The following is a 16580-nucleotide window of genomic DNA, read 5'->3' on the forward strand; positions in this document are numbered from 1 at the left end:
GCCACTGTTCCCTTTGAAATGCAGATCATGTTCTCTGGGACGATTATCCCTTCCTTCCATTATCTCTCTCAGATGAAGATGATCTCTCTCCCTGCACACACCAAGAGAGAGATTTGTTCCTCTCCTGGCACCATGAGGCAGATGGGCCTCTTGCCATCTGCTGCTATCCTTTAGCTAGTAAGTTAGTACTCTATCATGTCTCCACTCTTTTCTATCCAAAGTGTACTTCTCAAATAAAGGAAGTATTTCTCTTCTAAACTTGCAACATGACTCTGTGTAGCTTTGTAAGCTGAGTAACCTGGTAAAGTGACACTCCTGCATTTGTAGATTTATTTAAACACTCTGCTAACTAGTGGTAACTGGACTAACCACACCAGTTAACCTAAATTGCATGTTCATGCATGCACATCTGATTTGTAGATAAGACTTTTGAGGCTTCATAGACACAAGCATCATTGAAAGTGATACCAAGAAAAAGATGTTGGGTTGCAAATGACTCAAGGTGACCTCTTCCACAGGCATTCCAGGCATGAGATGAGCAGAGGCAGTTTGCCACTGCCATCCTCCATGTAGCAAGCACAGTACTCCTTGGTGATCCCCCATCCGAATATTGATCATGGCCAACCACTCTTAGCTCCCAAGCCCTGAAGAGCTTGGGCCGAATATGCATGATTACCCAGTACTTAGAAAGTAGGAGACAATTTTGTAACCAAGAGGACAATGTTATGTTTGACAGAGTTAAACAGAATATCAGGGAAAGGTAATAGTTTTCACTTTCCAACAGAATAGGAACACAGGAATGTTGACTGAAAGTGCCCAATTGCATCAAGACAGGGAGACACAAGTTGGAGCGCTACAAATGGTCGAAGTCGAAGACTAAGCACATTGACTTTCTTCCCCAGGAGATAGGCTGGGATACCATGATTCTTTAATGCTTTCTTGTTATTACTTGTTCTCTTCTGTTCAAATCAGGCCTTAGAATAATAATATAGCATTTGGGGAAAAATATACAGCACAGTAGCCCAGCACCAGAGAATAAGATAGAGAAAATCTCCACGGCTACCATATATTTCCCTTTGGTGCTCAGATAGGTTGGAATGAAACACAACCAAACACTGCAAAACATCATCATGGTGAAGGTAATAAACTTGGCTTCATTAAAGCGGTCCGGCAATTTCCGGGCAAAGAAAGCCACGATGAAGCTTACAAAGGATAGAAGTCCCATGAAGCCCAGGACAATATAAAACATGGTCACAGACCCTTCATTGCATTCTGCTATAATCTCTGTAGCCATTGACTTTGTGTCCAAATCTGGGAATGGGGGAGTGGTTCCTAGCCACACTGTACAGATACACATTTGGATAATGGAGCAGGAAAGGATAATGGAGATGGTCAGTCTTTTCCCCACCCATTTCCTCATGCTGGACGCTGGTTTGATAGCCATGAAAGCTACAACCACAGTGATGGTTTTGGCCACGACACAAGAAACTGCCACGGTGAAGATGATGCCAAAAGCAGACTGTCGGAGGAAGCAGGTCAACTTACTTGGTCGTTCAAGGAAGAGGAAGGAACAGAGGAAGCAAAGCAGGAGAGAGATGAGAAGAGTGTAGGTGAGATCCTGGTTGTTGGCTTTGACAATGGGAGTATCTTTGTGCTTAATGAAAGTTCTTAGTATCAAAACTGTGATTAAGGACAGGGAAACAGCACCAGAAGCCAGACAGGTCCCCACTGGTTCTTCATAGGAGAGAAAGTTTATCACCTTGGGAATACACTGATCTTTGCCTTTTCTTGGATATTGATCTTCTGGACAACTAGAGCAGTCATCCATATCTGAAGAAAGGAAGCATGATCATCTCAGTTTCAAAAGAGCAAAAGTCCAGTAGCAATTTCAAGACTAACAAAATATGTGGCAGGGTATGAACTTTTGTGAATCACTTCTCACTTAAGAGAAGTAACAAATGTTCATACCCCACCACACACTTTGTTAGTCTTGAAGGTGCTACTGGACTCTTGCTCTTTTGAAACTTGCTCTTTTCTATTGCTACAGTCAGATGAAAATGGCTTCAATACATGACATATTATTCATACTGAATTCCAGCAACTGGTTCCATGCTAGGGCAGAGATCCCCAGTGTGGTGGCCATAGATGCCATGGCACCCACCAAAACCTTTTCTGGCACCTGTGGGTCCAGATGGAGCTATTGCCTAGCAATGATTCTTACAAGCTACTGAAGATCTGATTGGCTGTGCATATATTAAAGATCCTTTTGAGGAGCTGAAACCCCAGTACCAGTGTCTTTAAGCTGTGATTGAAAATGCTTTAAGCCAACATTTTCAATTTTAAAAGGCATCCTGTTAAACAGAGATGCTGCTTGCTTTGTTGACAATATCATTCCCTGATATTTTGTGCTTGGTTCTGTCTTCTGCACTAGCCATTTCTTTGATGGTTCCCACCACCCAGTGTCAGAATTCCAATGTTGCCTGCAGGATCAAAAAACTGGTGATCGTTGTGCTAGGGAGTATCATCTAGAAGACATTTAACTGTTATCCAGTCATGTGTGAAAGTCAAGGTTTTTTTTTCTCCAGCTATGTTGCTTGGGATCATTTTAACTGGAGATGTCAGTGACTCAACTGGGGGTATTCTTTATGCAAAACAAGTGCCTGTGTACCACCAGCCTCGACCAGACTGTGACATTTGCCTCACTGCCACCTATTATATTTCTCATTTCGTTGTGTGCAGACTTCTGTGTGCTTGCAGAGCTCTTGGGTAAGTCAGAATCACTTACCATTCTGGAATGAAACCTTCCCTTCTGGGCAAGGAGCGCATTCATAGCAGCAAAACGGCTCCCCTTCTTTTTTTCTTTTCTGATGACCGGGCTGACAGGCATCACTACATCTCGAAAGCGGCAGGGTCTGTTCAAGAAGAAGACAGGATCTAATGGCACTTTAAAGTCCAATGGATGTTAATAGCAACTAACAAAACATTAAAGACAAAAACTGTCCTGGGGAGGGGGGGTGCTGATTATCAATGACACAAAAGAACTTCAGATAATATTGGCATGCTTCGAATTCCAAGAATTATTACAAATATGATGACCCTGTAGGATTTTTAAGACAAGAGATGTTAATAGGAGCTTAGCCAATGCCTGCCTCTCTATAGAAAACCTAGTATTTTTTTGGTGATCTCCCATTCTAATACTAACCACGGACAACACAGGCTGCGGTCACACGGAACATTAGCCACGCTAGAGAGATGGAAGACAGGCGGAGTTTCCGGGCGCGATCTCACTGGCACATCTGCGAAGCATAGTGCTTCTGTGGCTCAACCAAGGCTTCCCGCCGAAGAAGCGCGGCAAAAAACTAGTACCTCGGAGGTACTAGTTTCTGGAAACTGCGGGGCAAGGGCGGGCATCTGATAACGTTTCCGGTGGCATCCGGCGCCCGCCCATGTCCCCTTGCGAACAAGGGTGGGTTTTTTCCAAGTCTCCATGGATGCGCACAAGCACCCAACGGAGCATGCACATTTTTGGTGTACACGGGGAAAAACCCAGTTTGCCGCATCACGCGCTTCTTTGTTGCGCGCAGGATCGTCCTGTGATCAGCACTACTCCCTTCCCACGGAACCTCCACGGGACCTCCACAGAACTTCCAGGGGAGGTCTGATCGAGTAACTACGCGTTAGTTTGCCCCGGGGCAAAAAGCCACGCTTCCCCCCCGCATTTTCCTGCCCGTGTGACCGCAGCCACAGTTTAGCATCCTAGATCTAATGAGATCGGACAAGTGTGAGCTATCCGTGCCAGGGCTAAAATGGCAATGCTCTTTTAAAATTGCTTTGGGTTTTTCTTTACTTGTTTGTCTCTTTGCCTTCTCTTCCCCAGATATATTAGGAAGTCGTACTGAACTTTGCAAAGTTTCAGTGCAATCCTACACTGAGTTAAACCTTCTAGATCAGTTTAGGTCAATGGATGTAGAAAGGAGTAGTTTTGCACAGGTCACACTTCTAAAATCCAGCCCTGTAATTTAGATCTTTCTTTAACAGTCCTCAATTTGTGTAAATGGCTGATCTAAATCACTGCTTATTTCAAGAAGCTGATGGTTTGGATAGTGGGCTCTACTAGGCAGTCACATTGACGGCCTTAGGGACGGATGCACCTGGGCTCCAAATTTGGCTGGCATTTCAGCTGGGCTTGCTTATCACCACCAGCAAATCTCCACGTGCAGAGTGGTACCTCACTTCATCCCTCTCTCTTGAAGAGCTGCAAGAATACTACTAGGTTCAAAACATGCCACTAAGCACCACTCCTTCACAGTGCACCCAGCAGCAAGGCATGCGATGGGCCTGTTCCAGACATACCTTCCATCATGCAGGTGTCTCAAGGTGCTTCCTGAATCATCTGACCTATCAAAGGCAAACTGCCCTGTTCCTGCCAAACTAGTTGTGCCCTAACCAGTTATTATAACCAAGCCTATTTAATTGGGGGTTGGGCATCCCACAGAAAAAGTACAACAGGTGGGAAAGAGGCTCCTGGCACATCTGACATACAGGACCACCCCATTCCAGCTTGGTCCTGTATAAAAGGTAAAGGTTCCCTTGCTCGAAAGCCAGTCGAATCCAACTCTAGGGTTGTGGTGCTCATCTCCGTTTCAAAGCCAGCGCTGTCCAAAAACATTTCCGTGGTCATGTGGCCGGCATGACTAAACACCAAGGCGCACGGAACGCTGTTACCTTCCCACCGAAGTGGTACCTATTTATCTACTTGCAATTTCTTGCTTTCGAACTGCTAGGTTGGCAGGAGCTGGAACTAGAGATGGGAGTTCACTCCGTCATGCGGCATCGAACTGCTGAACTACCGACCTTCCACAGCCTGCAGTTCAGCATCTTAACCACTTGAGCCACCGCAGCTCCTATTTGGCCCTGTATAGCAACCAGCTTATCCCATGCTGTCTCCAGAGAAGGTGGGCAGGTCAGCTGCAGCAAAAAGGCTGAAAGTGAGAGGGAGCAGCAGGGTAAAAGGGCCAGCTGCCCACTCTTATTGGCTGAGCTGTCTTCTTTGCATCTAATAGAGTCTCATGGTTCATTTGAATTAAACCAGGGCCAGGGCCAATCAATCCATACCATAATTTGTTGTGAATCTCACTTCTTTACATTTCAGGAATTCGGCCAAGTGGCTGCTATCACGTCGAACAAAACTGATTTTTCCTTAGCTTTGAATCTTCAGAATGATCAGTAAGTGAATTTTAAGATCTAGGATTAAAACCAGACTTGATGTATCATTAATTAGTGTGTTGACAGGAATGGAGACAACTGATGCTTTAGTCTTTAGCATCTGTTTAGTAGTGGAAGGCACAGAGTACATTACATGGATTAACCAACGATGATGTTGACCAAGTATAATGCAGATGATATTGCTGCCATCGCCACCCTGATAAGCAACCCATAAAACAAAGGTGCCCTCTGAAATGCTTTGGAATCCATACCTGGTTGAACCCACGGTGCCACACAAGTAAATCCTCATGGAGGGTGACTTCCTTCCCTTCAGGAGATTTGGGATCCACCCTTCCAACTTTCATTCTAATGATGGAGTTGTTTGGAAAGGTGACCATGTTCATGATGTCGAAGCCTGCACCCATTTCCCTGTTCTCGTCAAAGGACACTGTTTCTCCAGCAGAGTTGTTAAATGACATTCTTTGAAGATACTGGTGGAGCTAAGGGAAAAAAGAATGAAATGGGGGGGGAAGCAGCATTTATACTCTTCATATTTAGAATAACGAACTGCTTCCTATCTGTCTGACTGTCTTACTGTCTTGCTGCCTGCCTGAGTTTCTCTGGATAACTCTGGACCCCTGAACAGAAACAATATTTGAAAATGCAGTAGAATTATTTCCAGTCACGGCAATAAACACAGTGCAGCATTGAAAGAATAGATAAAATACACTTGTCACAGGACCGAGCCAGATCCTCTCCAAGACCCAACTCGCTGTGCTTGGGGGTCAAGGAACACAAGACACAAAATTCACCGGTAGTCTGCCACCAGGTAACTTTCTGAGTTCCCCCAGGTCTGGAGCAAAGTTACCCAAAACTAAGACTGCAGCCTTCACCACAGACTTAGAACAAGAAACTCAATTGGTAGTGGGTGACTAAGCAGTCCAAGACACAAGATTTAGACTCTGAAATTCGTGGAGCTCAATTGACTCAGGCAAAGGTAAAAATATATTTCTTTATTTAAATAAATTGTGCAAAGTTTATAAAACACGAGACATTAGGCAGTGCAAGGACAAAAATAATAAACTCTAAGCTTTTCCAGCATAGCTATATACTCACAAGCAATGTACAAGCAGTTTCAAAGTATCAAGGCTTTGTAGAGGCAGAGTGCAAGTCCATATTCCCATCAGAGTGGAAATCCAAGTATATTCAAGGCATAATGAAGGGTTGCTGGAGTCTTAGCCTGGCTTGGCCAAAGCTCCAAGAAATCCCTCTCCTGGGTTACCAAGAACCAGAGTTCTTATAGCAAAAAGGGTCATGAATGATTCAGGCCTGTTAACCATTCACCACCCTACAAAATGATGTCACATTTACCAGTAACCAAGGTAACCACAATATCCATTAATACTTGTTTTTGCTCTTCTTGAAATCGAAACTTAACATTCTAAAGATGGGGTGACTCCATCCCACTCACAGGTGCTATCACTTGGGAATGTTGTTGCTAATTAATGGCCCCACAGGCTAATAGGCTAAGTGCTAGCAGGTGGGGAGTCCAAGGACATAACTCTCTCTTATCAGAAGTCGTCCCAGGTCTTAAAGGAGACTCTAAGGCACAAAGAGACTAAAAGGCACCTTCAAGATTTACACCAACATACTTTGACAACACATTCCAGGCCTAGCACAGACCCAAAATCCTCTTTGACTAAAGTTTGGTCAAGCAAACAGCAAGCAAACTAAAATGGTGTCTGATCTGCATTGCAACACTCCCATCTAAAACTGTCCTAGCTAGCAAGGTATTCATCCTTTGCCCTGACACACATAGAATCATAGAATTATAGAGTTGGAAGGGACTTCCAGGGTCAACTAGTCTAACCTCCTGCACAAGGCAAGAAAGTCACAAATACCACCACCCCACACCGCTAGTCACTGCAGTTCCACATCCAGAAGATGACAAGAAATCTCCAGGATCTCCAGCCAAACTGGCCTGGAGAAAAGGTGCTTCCTGACCGTGAAGTGGTGATCAGCATTTTCCTGGGTGTGTAAGAAAAAGCCACAAAAACTACACACTGATGCAACCCTTCCTGCCATCCCTCTCATGATCTGCCTAAGTTCACAGAATCTGTCACCACCTGGCAGACGGCCAACGGCTATATTGCCAGGGGCTTCCTTTGCTGCCCTTGAAGGAAAGGAGCAGGCACAATGCAAATTAAAGCATCTGGGCCCTTGGGGGTGTGTGGAGCCAGTGCACTTTAATGGTTGGCTCTGTCCCCAACCCCTCAGTTGCTGCCTTTTCTTTGGCCCACCCTCCCACCCTGATCACTGTACAGGCTTTGGCTGGTCGCTCCTTGATGGGGGCCAGGTAGGAATTTTTGATCCCCGACTGATTGGCTTGGGTCAGGGATGTTTTTTTGCCTACCTTCTGCAGTCAGTCAGTGGTTTGTGGAATAGGTCTAGGTTGGTGCTATGTCATAGGTTGGTCATGTTAGTTGAGCTGGATGAGGGCTGATGATTGATATGCAGCTAGGGGAACATCAATTAACAACCCCAACTTGGGGCTTGGAGTCTGGCCAGATTAGCCTTTGGGTTGCGCAAGCCAGGGTTCTGATGGCAGCCTGCCTTGGGTCTGCATGGATTGAGCCTCCACCTAAGTTGTACGGCTTGGTGTGGGGGGGATCTCCATGGCATTGCCCATTTGTTGTGCCAGACGGATGTGAGACAAACACACGGGCTCAATCCAGGGCAAGGTGGCTCCCTGTCATATGGATAGGGAGGGGTCGGGAATGACCCCTGGCCTTTGCCGTGCCACTAGACACTTGGCCCTTGTCGTTGAGTTACATGTTAATATGTTAAATAAAGTGGCCCTTAGTTTATCCAACCCTTGGTGTCTGGCTCTTTATTCTGAATAGGGGGACAATCAGCGTTGCTGTCAGATGGCCATCAAGCCTCTGTTTGAAGACCTCCAAAGAAGGAGAGCCCACCACCTCCTGAGGAAGCCTGTTCCACTGAGGAACCACTTAACTGTCAGGAAGTTCTTCCTGATGTTTAGCTGAAAACTCTTCTCATTTAATTTCAACCCATAGGTTCTGGTACAACCTTCGGGGGCAACAGAAAACAACCCTGCACCATCCTCTAGATGACAGCTCTTCAAGCACTTGAAGATGGTTATTCTCACCTCTCAGTCGTCTCCTCTCCAGGCTAAACATACCCAGCTCCTTCAACCTTTCCTCATAGGACTTTTATTTATTTATTTATTTATTATTTATATTTAAACCCCGCCCTCCCCGGAGGCTCAGGGGAGACTTGGTCTCCAGACCCCTCACTATCTTTGTTGCCCTCATCTAGACACGTTCCAGCTTGTCTATATCCTTCTTATATTGTGGTGCCCCAAACTGAACACAATACTCTAGGTGAGGTCTAATCAGAGCAGAGTTTTCCCCCTTCTTGAAGATGGGGACAACATTGGCCTGCCTCTGATCTTCTGGCACCTCCCCTGTTCTAAGAATTCTGAAAAATAATGGACAGAGGCTCAGAAATTACATCTGTGAGTTCTTTTGGTACCCTTGGATGCAGTTTATCTGGCTCTGAGGATTTAGTTTCATTTAACGAGACTGGGTGTTTATGTACTACCCCTGTGCCAATCCTAGGCTGCAGCTCCCTTCCCTCATCATGTGTTCTGTTGACCACAACACAGGAGAAGACTGAGGAAAAGTAGGAATTGAGCAATTCTGCCCTCTCTTCATCGCCTGTTACAATTTAACTTTCCTCTCCCCGCAATGGGTCTACCATGTCCTTGCTCTTTTTTCTTACTTGGAACATAAGAAAAGAACCTTTTTTTTTGTTTTTAGCATCTCTCACTAGTCTAAACTCATGCTGAGCATTAACTTTCCTAACTCTCTCTCTATAAGCACTGGTTATTTGTTTCTATTCAGCCTAGGTTATAAGGCCCTCCTTTCACTTTCTAAATGAGTCTGTTTTATTTCTCAAATCTTTATAAAGCTGTTTATGGAGCCACCTTGGCTCCTTTAGGTTCCTCCCATTTTTCCTGCTCATAGGAACCATTTGTGATTGTGTCTTCAGTATTTCACTTTTAAGAAACTCCCATCCCTCTTGAATTCCCTTCTCCTTAACTATTTTTGACCATGGGATTCTGACCAGCATAACTTTAAGTTTGTTAAACTTTGCTTTCTGAAGTCCAACCTATATGTCTGACTAAATACAGCTTTTACCTTCCCTAAGACGGTAAATTCCAAAATTACATGGTCAGAACTACCCATGGTGCCCACTACTTTCACCTCGTCAACCAGTTCTTCCCTGTTGGTAAGAATCAAGTCCAAGATAGCAAATCCCCTTGTTTTCCTCTCCACTTTCTGGAAATTTAAGTTGTCAGCAAGAAAAGTAAGAAATGTATTAGACCTTTCATTTTAGCAGAGTAACTGAAATCTCCCATGGGCCATGACCACCGTGTCCCATCTCTTCGAGAACTGTGTAATCTGTTCTACGAGTGTATAGACATTACCTGCCAAGAATGGGGATCACAGAATCCAGTAATTTTGCATTGGAAAACTGATTGGTAATTGGATCGGGAGGAATACAAGGCATGCAAAGCATGTGCAACAGCATAGACTGCATTGTAGATGCCATAGCTGTGGCCACTCATGGACATTTCAAAAACAGGCCCAGGGAGAGCCGCCAGCTTCTCATTTCCTGTACATGTATTTGTTCCCACTGGTAATCTTGCAAACACACATTTAAATGCTTGTGCCCAGAAGTTTTTGATAAATCCATCTCCTAATGTCCTGTCAGGTTTTATGATGTGGAGAAATTTCTGAAAGCCAAAAATCTCCTGTGAGTGAATTGTCAAGGAAATGGTGCCATGGAAAATGGTCAGATCTAATCCCCTCTCCAGGCTCGTTACAGCAAAATCCATCTGGTTCGTCGTAATCCACACCTTTCCAACAGATGTGAGTTCCTTATGATCAGCAGTTAATACATTTGTTACCGTGATCAAGAATCTCATGGTCAAAGTATCTCCATAGACAACATATACACTGACTTTGCTCAATTTGAAAAACAAATAAACCTTTGAGAACATGTTATTGATTTCAGTCCAGTCATTGGGACGCATTTTTTGCGACATTTGTTGTATGAAGGCCAGACAGATTCCATGCTGGGGAAGCAACAGTTTCATAGTCTTTAAGAAATGCTCTCCACCGTCATCATCTGCTGTAACAAGTCCAACCCATGTCCATCCAAAATGCTGGAGTAACCAGATAATCCCGATGTATTGATGGGTTTCATTAGTAGCCACGTGGTAAGAAAAGGGTAAATGGACTGCTTCCCTCTGCTCTGGATGCAATGACCCATATGGGAACTGAAGGAAAGGTAGCAGATATTTTACCAGTGGAAGACTTTCAACCTTTGTGTTTTGGCTATTTGTCAGTCTCAAATCCAGATTTTAATCTGCAAAACTGGAGACTCCAGTTCAAGCATGGAAACACCATGACATTTCTGGGAAATGGTCATGGCGAAAATGTCCGATCCTACCTTCCCTCTCTTGTTTCCCCTGCCCTTCTGAAGACAATTTGCATTTAATTTTGATTCTATAAACACTGAAGGACATGTTATCATTATTCATCCTGTTTTTGAATCAGGAAACTGATCCCCTCTTCCTCTCTTGTTTCCCCTGCCCTTCTGAAGACAATTTGCATTTAATTTTGATTCTATAAACACTGCAGAACAGGTTATCATTATTCATCCTGTTTTTGAATCAGGAAACTGGTATTAGACATGAGAGAATAATTGATACAGCATGTGAAAAAGCAGCCAGTTATGTATAGATCCTACCTGTGGGATCTTGTAGAGACTTAAGATTTCTGAAATACAAATGGAGATATCAGAGCCAAGTCCTCCAATCACAGCCATTAGGTTTCTTGAGGCTGAACATTTGTAGTTAGGAACTAATCTGTGAGATTTGAAGAGCAAGTCCAGTGTTCTGCGATAGACCATCTTCTCATAATAGTAGCTGTCATAGATGTGGAATCCAAGGGTGACATTAGGCAAAATCTTTGGATTGTCATTAATCTCTTTTATGGCAAACACCATGGCCAGAACATGCTGGTAGAACTTTGTCACCATACTGCAAATGAGTTTTATAGGGATTCACAAACATATTTCACATGGCATGAAGTAATCTTATCACAGTTCTGTTCCTGTTAGGCACTCATTATTTCATTTCCAGTCAATAAGATTATCTCTTTTTCTTCTTTTTTTGGTATTTATGACTCATGTGTATTGTAGCTCCCCTTTCACCACCAGCAATATTTATTATGCACCAATTCACCCAAACAGAGATTTATTTATTGGTTTTGTTTATTAAACAGATATCCCAAGCTTCCCCACAAGTCAACCCAGGACATCTCACAATATTTAAAATTACAATAAACATAATAATATAAAAAACTAGTAAACAATTTAAAAAATCAAAACAGGAGATTTTAAAATATACACATCTACAAAGTGATTTCCTTGAAGCTCTCTTTTTTGATCTCATTTCACCCCCCCCCCCAATACTCAACTTTGTAACAGAATGAGCATAGGCCAGTCTGTAGACATGTTGCTAGATATTTGTCAGGATATCACAGAAACCTCTTGCATTCATCATACCATTCAGGGGTTCATTATTATTTCCTCTGCTACATAATCCCAATTAGTTCTTTTTATTCATTATTAGAAATTAATTGCAGCAGATAGAGTAGATGATAGATAGATAGATAGATAGATATAAACATTGATTACTTCATCTTATTCACCATTTTTCTATGAAGATTGACATTTTGAAAAGATTTACATTTTAATTAGGCCAAAAATGTGATGGGTGTTTTATCTAATCATTCTTTCTTTGCTTGGAGAGTAATTTTTCTCCAATATCTGCCACAAACACTGTGAGCAGATAGATCTGCCCAGAAAACCTTTTCTCAGAAAGGGAACAGAATGCCAGCTACACAATTTAACAGTAACAGTGTGGTTCTACAAGCTATTTTCAAAGCTATATGAGCTGAAATGCTTTGCACAATCATTTTCCAATGCTTTATGGCATGTGAGCATTTCCACCACATATGGGGGGGGGATGGTTTTGTCTTTCCCACAATATCATTAATGCTTCACAGTGTTATAAATTGTCTAAAGACACTTCAGTTGCAGATATCATTGATTTGGTAATTTTTAAACTTCTCTCTTGAAGAAAAGTTCAGTAATAGAATTCCTCTTTTTTAAAATACCGTATTTTTTGGACCATAAGACTCACTTTTTCTTCCCAAAAAAGTGGGAGGAAAAGTGAGTGCGTCTTATGGACCGAAGGTTCAGAATATTTTTTTCCCTGTTTTCCTCCTTTAAAAACTAGGTGCGTCTTAAGGTCAGGTGCGTCTTATGGTCCGAAAAATACGGTAAATAGTTCCAGAAGACAAGAATTACTTCTCAGCCTAGGTCAGTTTGCGACTTCTTTGGATACCCTTTTTCATTCTTCTAAATCAGCAAGTAATCTAAGATAGACACAAACCCTTTATTGTCTTTCCAGGCTGCTCCTTCAAAGTTTGTCAACCTTCATTTAGAATTCCCTAATTGTGGCACTATAAATATTTTAATCTGTAACTGCTGAAATAGAGAAACATGTCCCGATCCTTTTTCCCCCCAACACAGTCCCAAAATAAAAAGTTTATTATTTCTAGAATGTTGTCAATATTTTAAAAAATATTAGGATTGGAGCCAGGTGTATATGTGTGTTGTTCCATTAAGTCAAAGCCAATTTATGGAATCACAGCAAGAGGCTTTCAAGGAAAGTGAGAAGCAGAACTGGTTTGCCATTGCCTTGCTCTGCAGAGTCTTCCTTGGAGGCTGCCCATCCAAGTAATAACCAGGGCTAACCCTGCTTATCTTCTGAGATCTGATTAGGTTGGGGCATACCATGCCTCCTTGCCTCCTTCCCTCCTTGTAGCCAGGGACACCTTTTTAATTCCAGCACCTGGACACCTTGCTAGATATTTATCATGAGATCACAGAGACATCATTCATTATCGGAGCTGTTATGAGGGTGAGGCAAGTGAGGCACCTAACTCAGGTTCATGAAACTGAGGGATGCAGGGAAAAAACCCATATAAAATATACATCTACTATAACAAGCCGCCATGCCGTTAGGAAAGGACAAATCTCTATTGATTCAAGTTGAACCAACCAAGTAGGAACAGGTAGTCAATAAGGACAGAAAATAATATTTTGCCGTATTCTGGAGGGGGGAACTTGGCAAGGATATCTGTGCAATGAGATGTGCAGGTCCAATTCTTCACACGTGAAGAATGTGTGCAGGTCCAATTCTTCACAAGTGAAGTAGTGTAAACTTTTTGAATATTTAGAGGCTGAAAGTATCAGAGTGAGGATTAAGTAGCGTAAGAGGCAAACCTCATCTTCCATTTCTAGTCAATACAACAGATACATACACAAAACCCCTTGGAGCTGTGGAAGGATTTTATTGCTATTTGCTATGGTAGTGCAGAGAAGCCACAGTCCAAGTTGTTAGGTGGCTTATCAAAAACCGAGGGACTGCATGTGTTGTCTTTTTAATACATTCCTTCACTGGCTTTCTTTCATGAGTTGCAGGAGTTCATTCCTGGTAGGGGGGGTGGGAACTCCCTCAAGGACAAATATTTAGTTGTGATTTGTTATAAGAACATTGCTAAATGATTTGCTGAGGCTGTCTTAGTGGGCACTAATTGTTCAGAGATACCCCCCCCAAGTGGTTTATTAATTCTCCATCAGTTAAAAAGAAGCATTGGTGAGCGTTTTCTAGCGATTGTCACAGCAGTTTCCATACCTTGTAGTTCTAGAGGTCTCACAGGAAGGATATCTCTTGAAAGAATACTGATAAGGAATATAATCCATTTGAGACATAATCCCTCCAATGAGGAGATCCCCTGACTGATACCACTCATGTGGGAAAAGGAGAGCATCTCTCTCATGGCATTGCATGAGATCCTTGCACACCAGTGGAGTGAAGAAAAGCTGCAGTGCCAGCAGCACCAACATCCTGGCTGCAAAGCTTCTGTCTACTCGGGGAATCCCCTGAGTCCATCAACAAACTCCCATGTTTGGCTTCTGGCTACCAATACCCTTGCAGAAGGTGAAATGACCAGAGCTATCTTTAGATTCAGGCAGGCTAGAAATGCTTGCCTCACATGGCCATCAGAGACTTCCAATGCAGTGACTTGATTTTTGCCTTCTCAAATGAGAAGGAGAATGCGACAGAGATAACTTGGCACACATTCTTCTCTGCCCTGTGAGACAGAAAGCATTTTCTTTATATAACCACCTGAAGACTTGTGTGCTGATTTTTTTCTCACTCATCCTAAGAGTCATTGTAGCTTGGCCATGAAAATAAATTTCAGTAATTACATAGGTGAGCAAAATTAGCTGGCGTAATTAAATGGCACCGTTGTGAGATTACTTTCCCCCCCCCCAGAACTTGCTCCAAGTCGAGTCTGCTCGCTGCTCAGTGGTAAACAAAAGGGAAGTAAGCTCCTGATTTCCTTCTGAGCAAGCACCAGTAGGCCCTAATTATGAAGCTTTAATGGAAACACAATACAGGGTTCAATGCAGAAAGGAAAGCCAATGCCAAACTCCAGTGGTTCTCTCTGGAGTAGACCAGACCATGCTAGATAGTCAAGGAGGCTAATTCAGTAACACTCAGATTCATAGGTTCGTGTATTCACGTCTGCCCTCCACCCCAATTTCCCTCCTGGTTTGGCATGGCCATCTGTGTTCTCTGATATGTTAATTTCAAAACTCAGTGCCTTCACAGCCAGCCAATATTCACGTTTTGGTCAGGAGGTCATCAAAAGACTCTTCAAAGGGCAATACACAAAGATGGTCCCCCCCTTCCTTTATCAAAGTAAAGGTTTCTGTTCAAGGATAATCTTAACAATTCAGACTTCTGCAAACTTCTTGCAGGAATTTTATGGAATTTATTTTTATTAATTTATTAAACCCCCTCCCCTTTCCTCTTAGTTGAAGACAGCTTTAGATACAAAACCAAAGTTTCCTTTCATTTGTTTTTATTTTATGTACAATAGCATTTGTTTTGGTACTTCCTGAATTCTTCCTGTTTTCTCCCCCTCCCTCTTTTTAAATGTACACTGAATGTTATTGTAGGAGGCATTCATCTTTGTGGCAAGGAACGTTGTCTATGGAGGGCCTTTTGAAAATAATTCCCAACCTTTACAGTAGGGACTTTGACTTCTGCTTGGGCGGTGTCCAGCACAGACATGCTTGGCTGAGTTCCACAGCTGTTTGTTTATTCGTTTTTTTTTTAAAAAAGTTCATTACATTTCTTAAACCAAACTCTGATAAGTATGACAAAAAAAATCCCTCTATCGTATGCTTTCAACACCAAGACAGTCTGAAGTACAAAGCCTACTGAGAAATTTCATAAGGAACTTTATGTTGGGTACCTCCAAATAAACCAGATGAAGTGGGAGTTCACTGAGTTTATTGAGATAACCCAGCTGAAGTTAACAAGATTGCCGTGAACTTCTGGATTCTTGTGATACAGAAACGTCTGTAGAGTTAATTTTGTAGGACTGCCACATAAAGCTAAAAGGGTCAGAAAGAGAAACCCTTTCAATGGGAAACAGAAGGATGAGTTGTCTTTTAAAATCTTGGAATTAGGGGGAAATAAATCAGAAAGCTGAAATTGGTTCCTTATTCCCAGTTCCTTATTAATTCCTTATTTGTGACTTATTCATGAATTCAACCAAAACCACTGAGAAGAGTTTGAAAGCTCTGAATCCCAAAATAAAATTTGGACTACCACGTGTCATATACCCCCACATTCAGGGGACCCTTCCCTTAAGGAGGACATGTGGCACTTCCTGTTCCAAAGCCTGGTTATTGTGCCAGCTTCTCCAAAGTTAGGTGCCCAAAGGAAAACCACACAGGGAAACATTGGGGCTATACTGCACCCTCAGACCTCTCTGGACCTCCTCTCTGGCACATCTCCACACTCTACAGACTGTACCCTGAAAGGAGACATACAGCAGAGCCCGGTCCAAACACTGGCTTTGGTGACAGAAGCTATTATTTGGGGTGCCCCCAAGAGGCCTGTATTTCAATGGAGATTCGAAAAAAGAATTGGTATGGCTGCTTGCCCCTTACTCCCCAAAATAATGTTTGGTCCACCACATGTCACACCCACCCACATCCAGGAGACTCTCCCCTTCAAGGGGGCATATGGTACTTCCTGATCTAAAGCCCAGTTCTTCTGCCAGCTGCTCCAAAGCAAGGTGCCCCCAGGACAATACAAGCGCTACTTGGACTCCCTGAGAAGCCACCTC

At 43.0% G+C, this 16580-nt stretch overlaps 1 protein-coding gene across 1 annotated transcript; it reads right to left on the reverse strand.

The window, feature by feature from the left end:
* Window positions 1–928: 928 nt before the first annotated feature.
* LOC107112326 (vomeronasal type-2 receptor 26-like) lies at window positions 929–14277 on the reverse strand. The gene is made up of 6 exons (XM_015413449.1): window positions 14066–14277; window positions 11047–11338; window positions 9719–10573; window positions 5478–5705; window positions 2786–2912; window positions 929–1830 (listed from the first exon to the last, which is right to left on the reverse strand). Exons 1-6 carry the CDS (start codon window positions 14275–14277, stop codon window positions 929–931), a joined length of 2616 nt encoding a protein of 871 aa, XP_015268935.1.
* Window positions 14278–16580: the final 2303 nt, after the last annotated feature.

Source organism: Gekko japonicus, unplaced genomic scaffold (assembly GCF_001447785.1).
Source record: "Gekko japonicus isolate JY-2015 unplaced genomic scaffold, Gekko_japonicus_V1.1 scaffold146, whole genome shotgun sequence".
Classification (NCBI taxonomy): Eukaryota; Metazoa; Chordata; class Lepidosauria; order Squamata; family Gekkonidae; genus Gekko; species Gekko japonicus.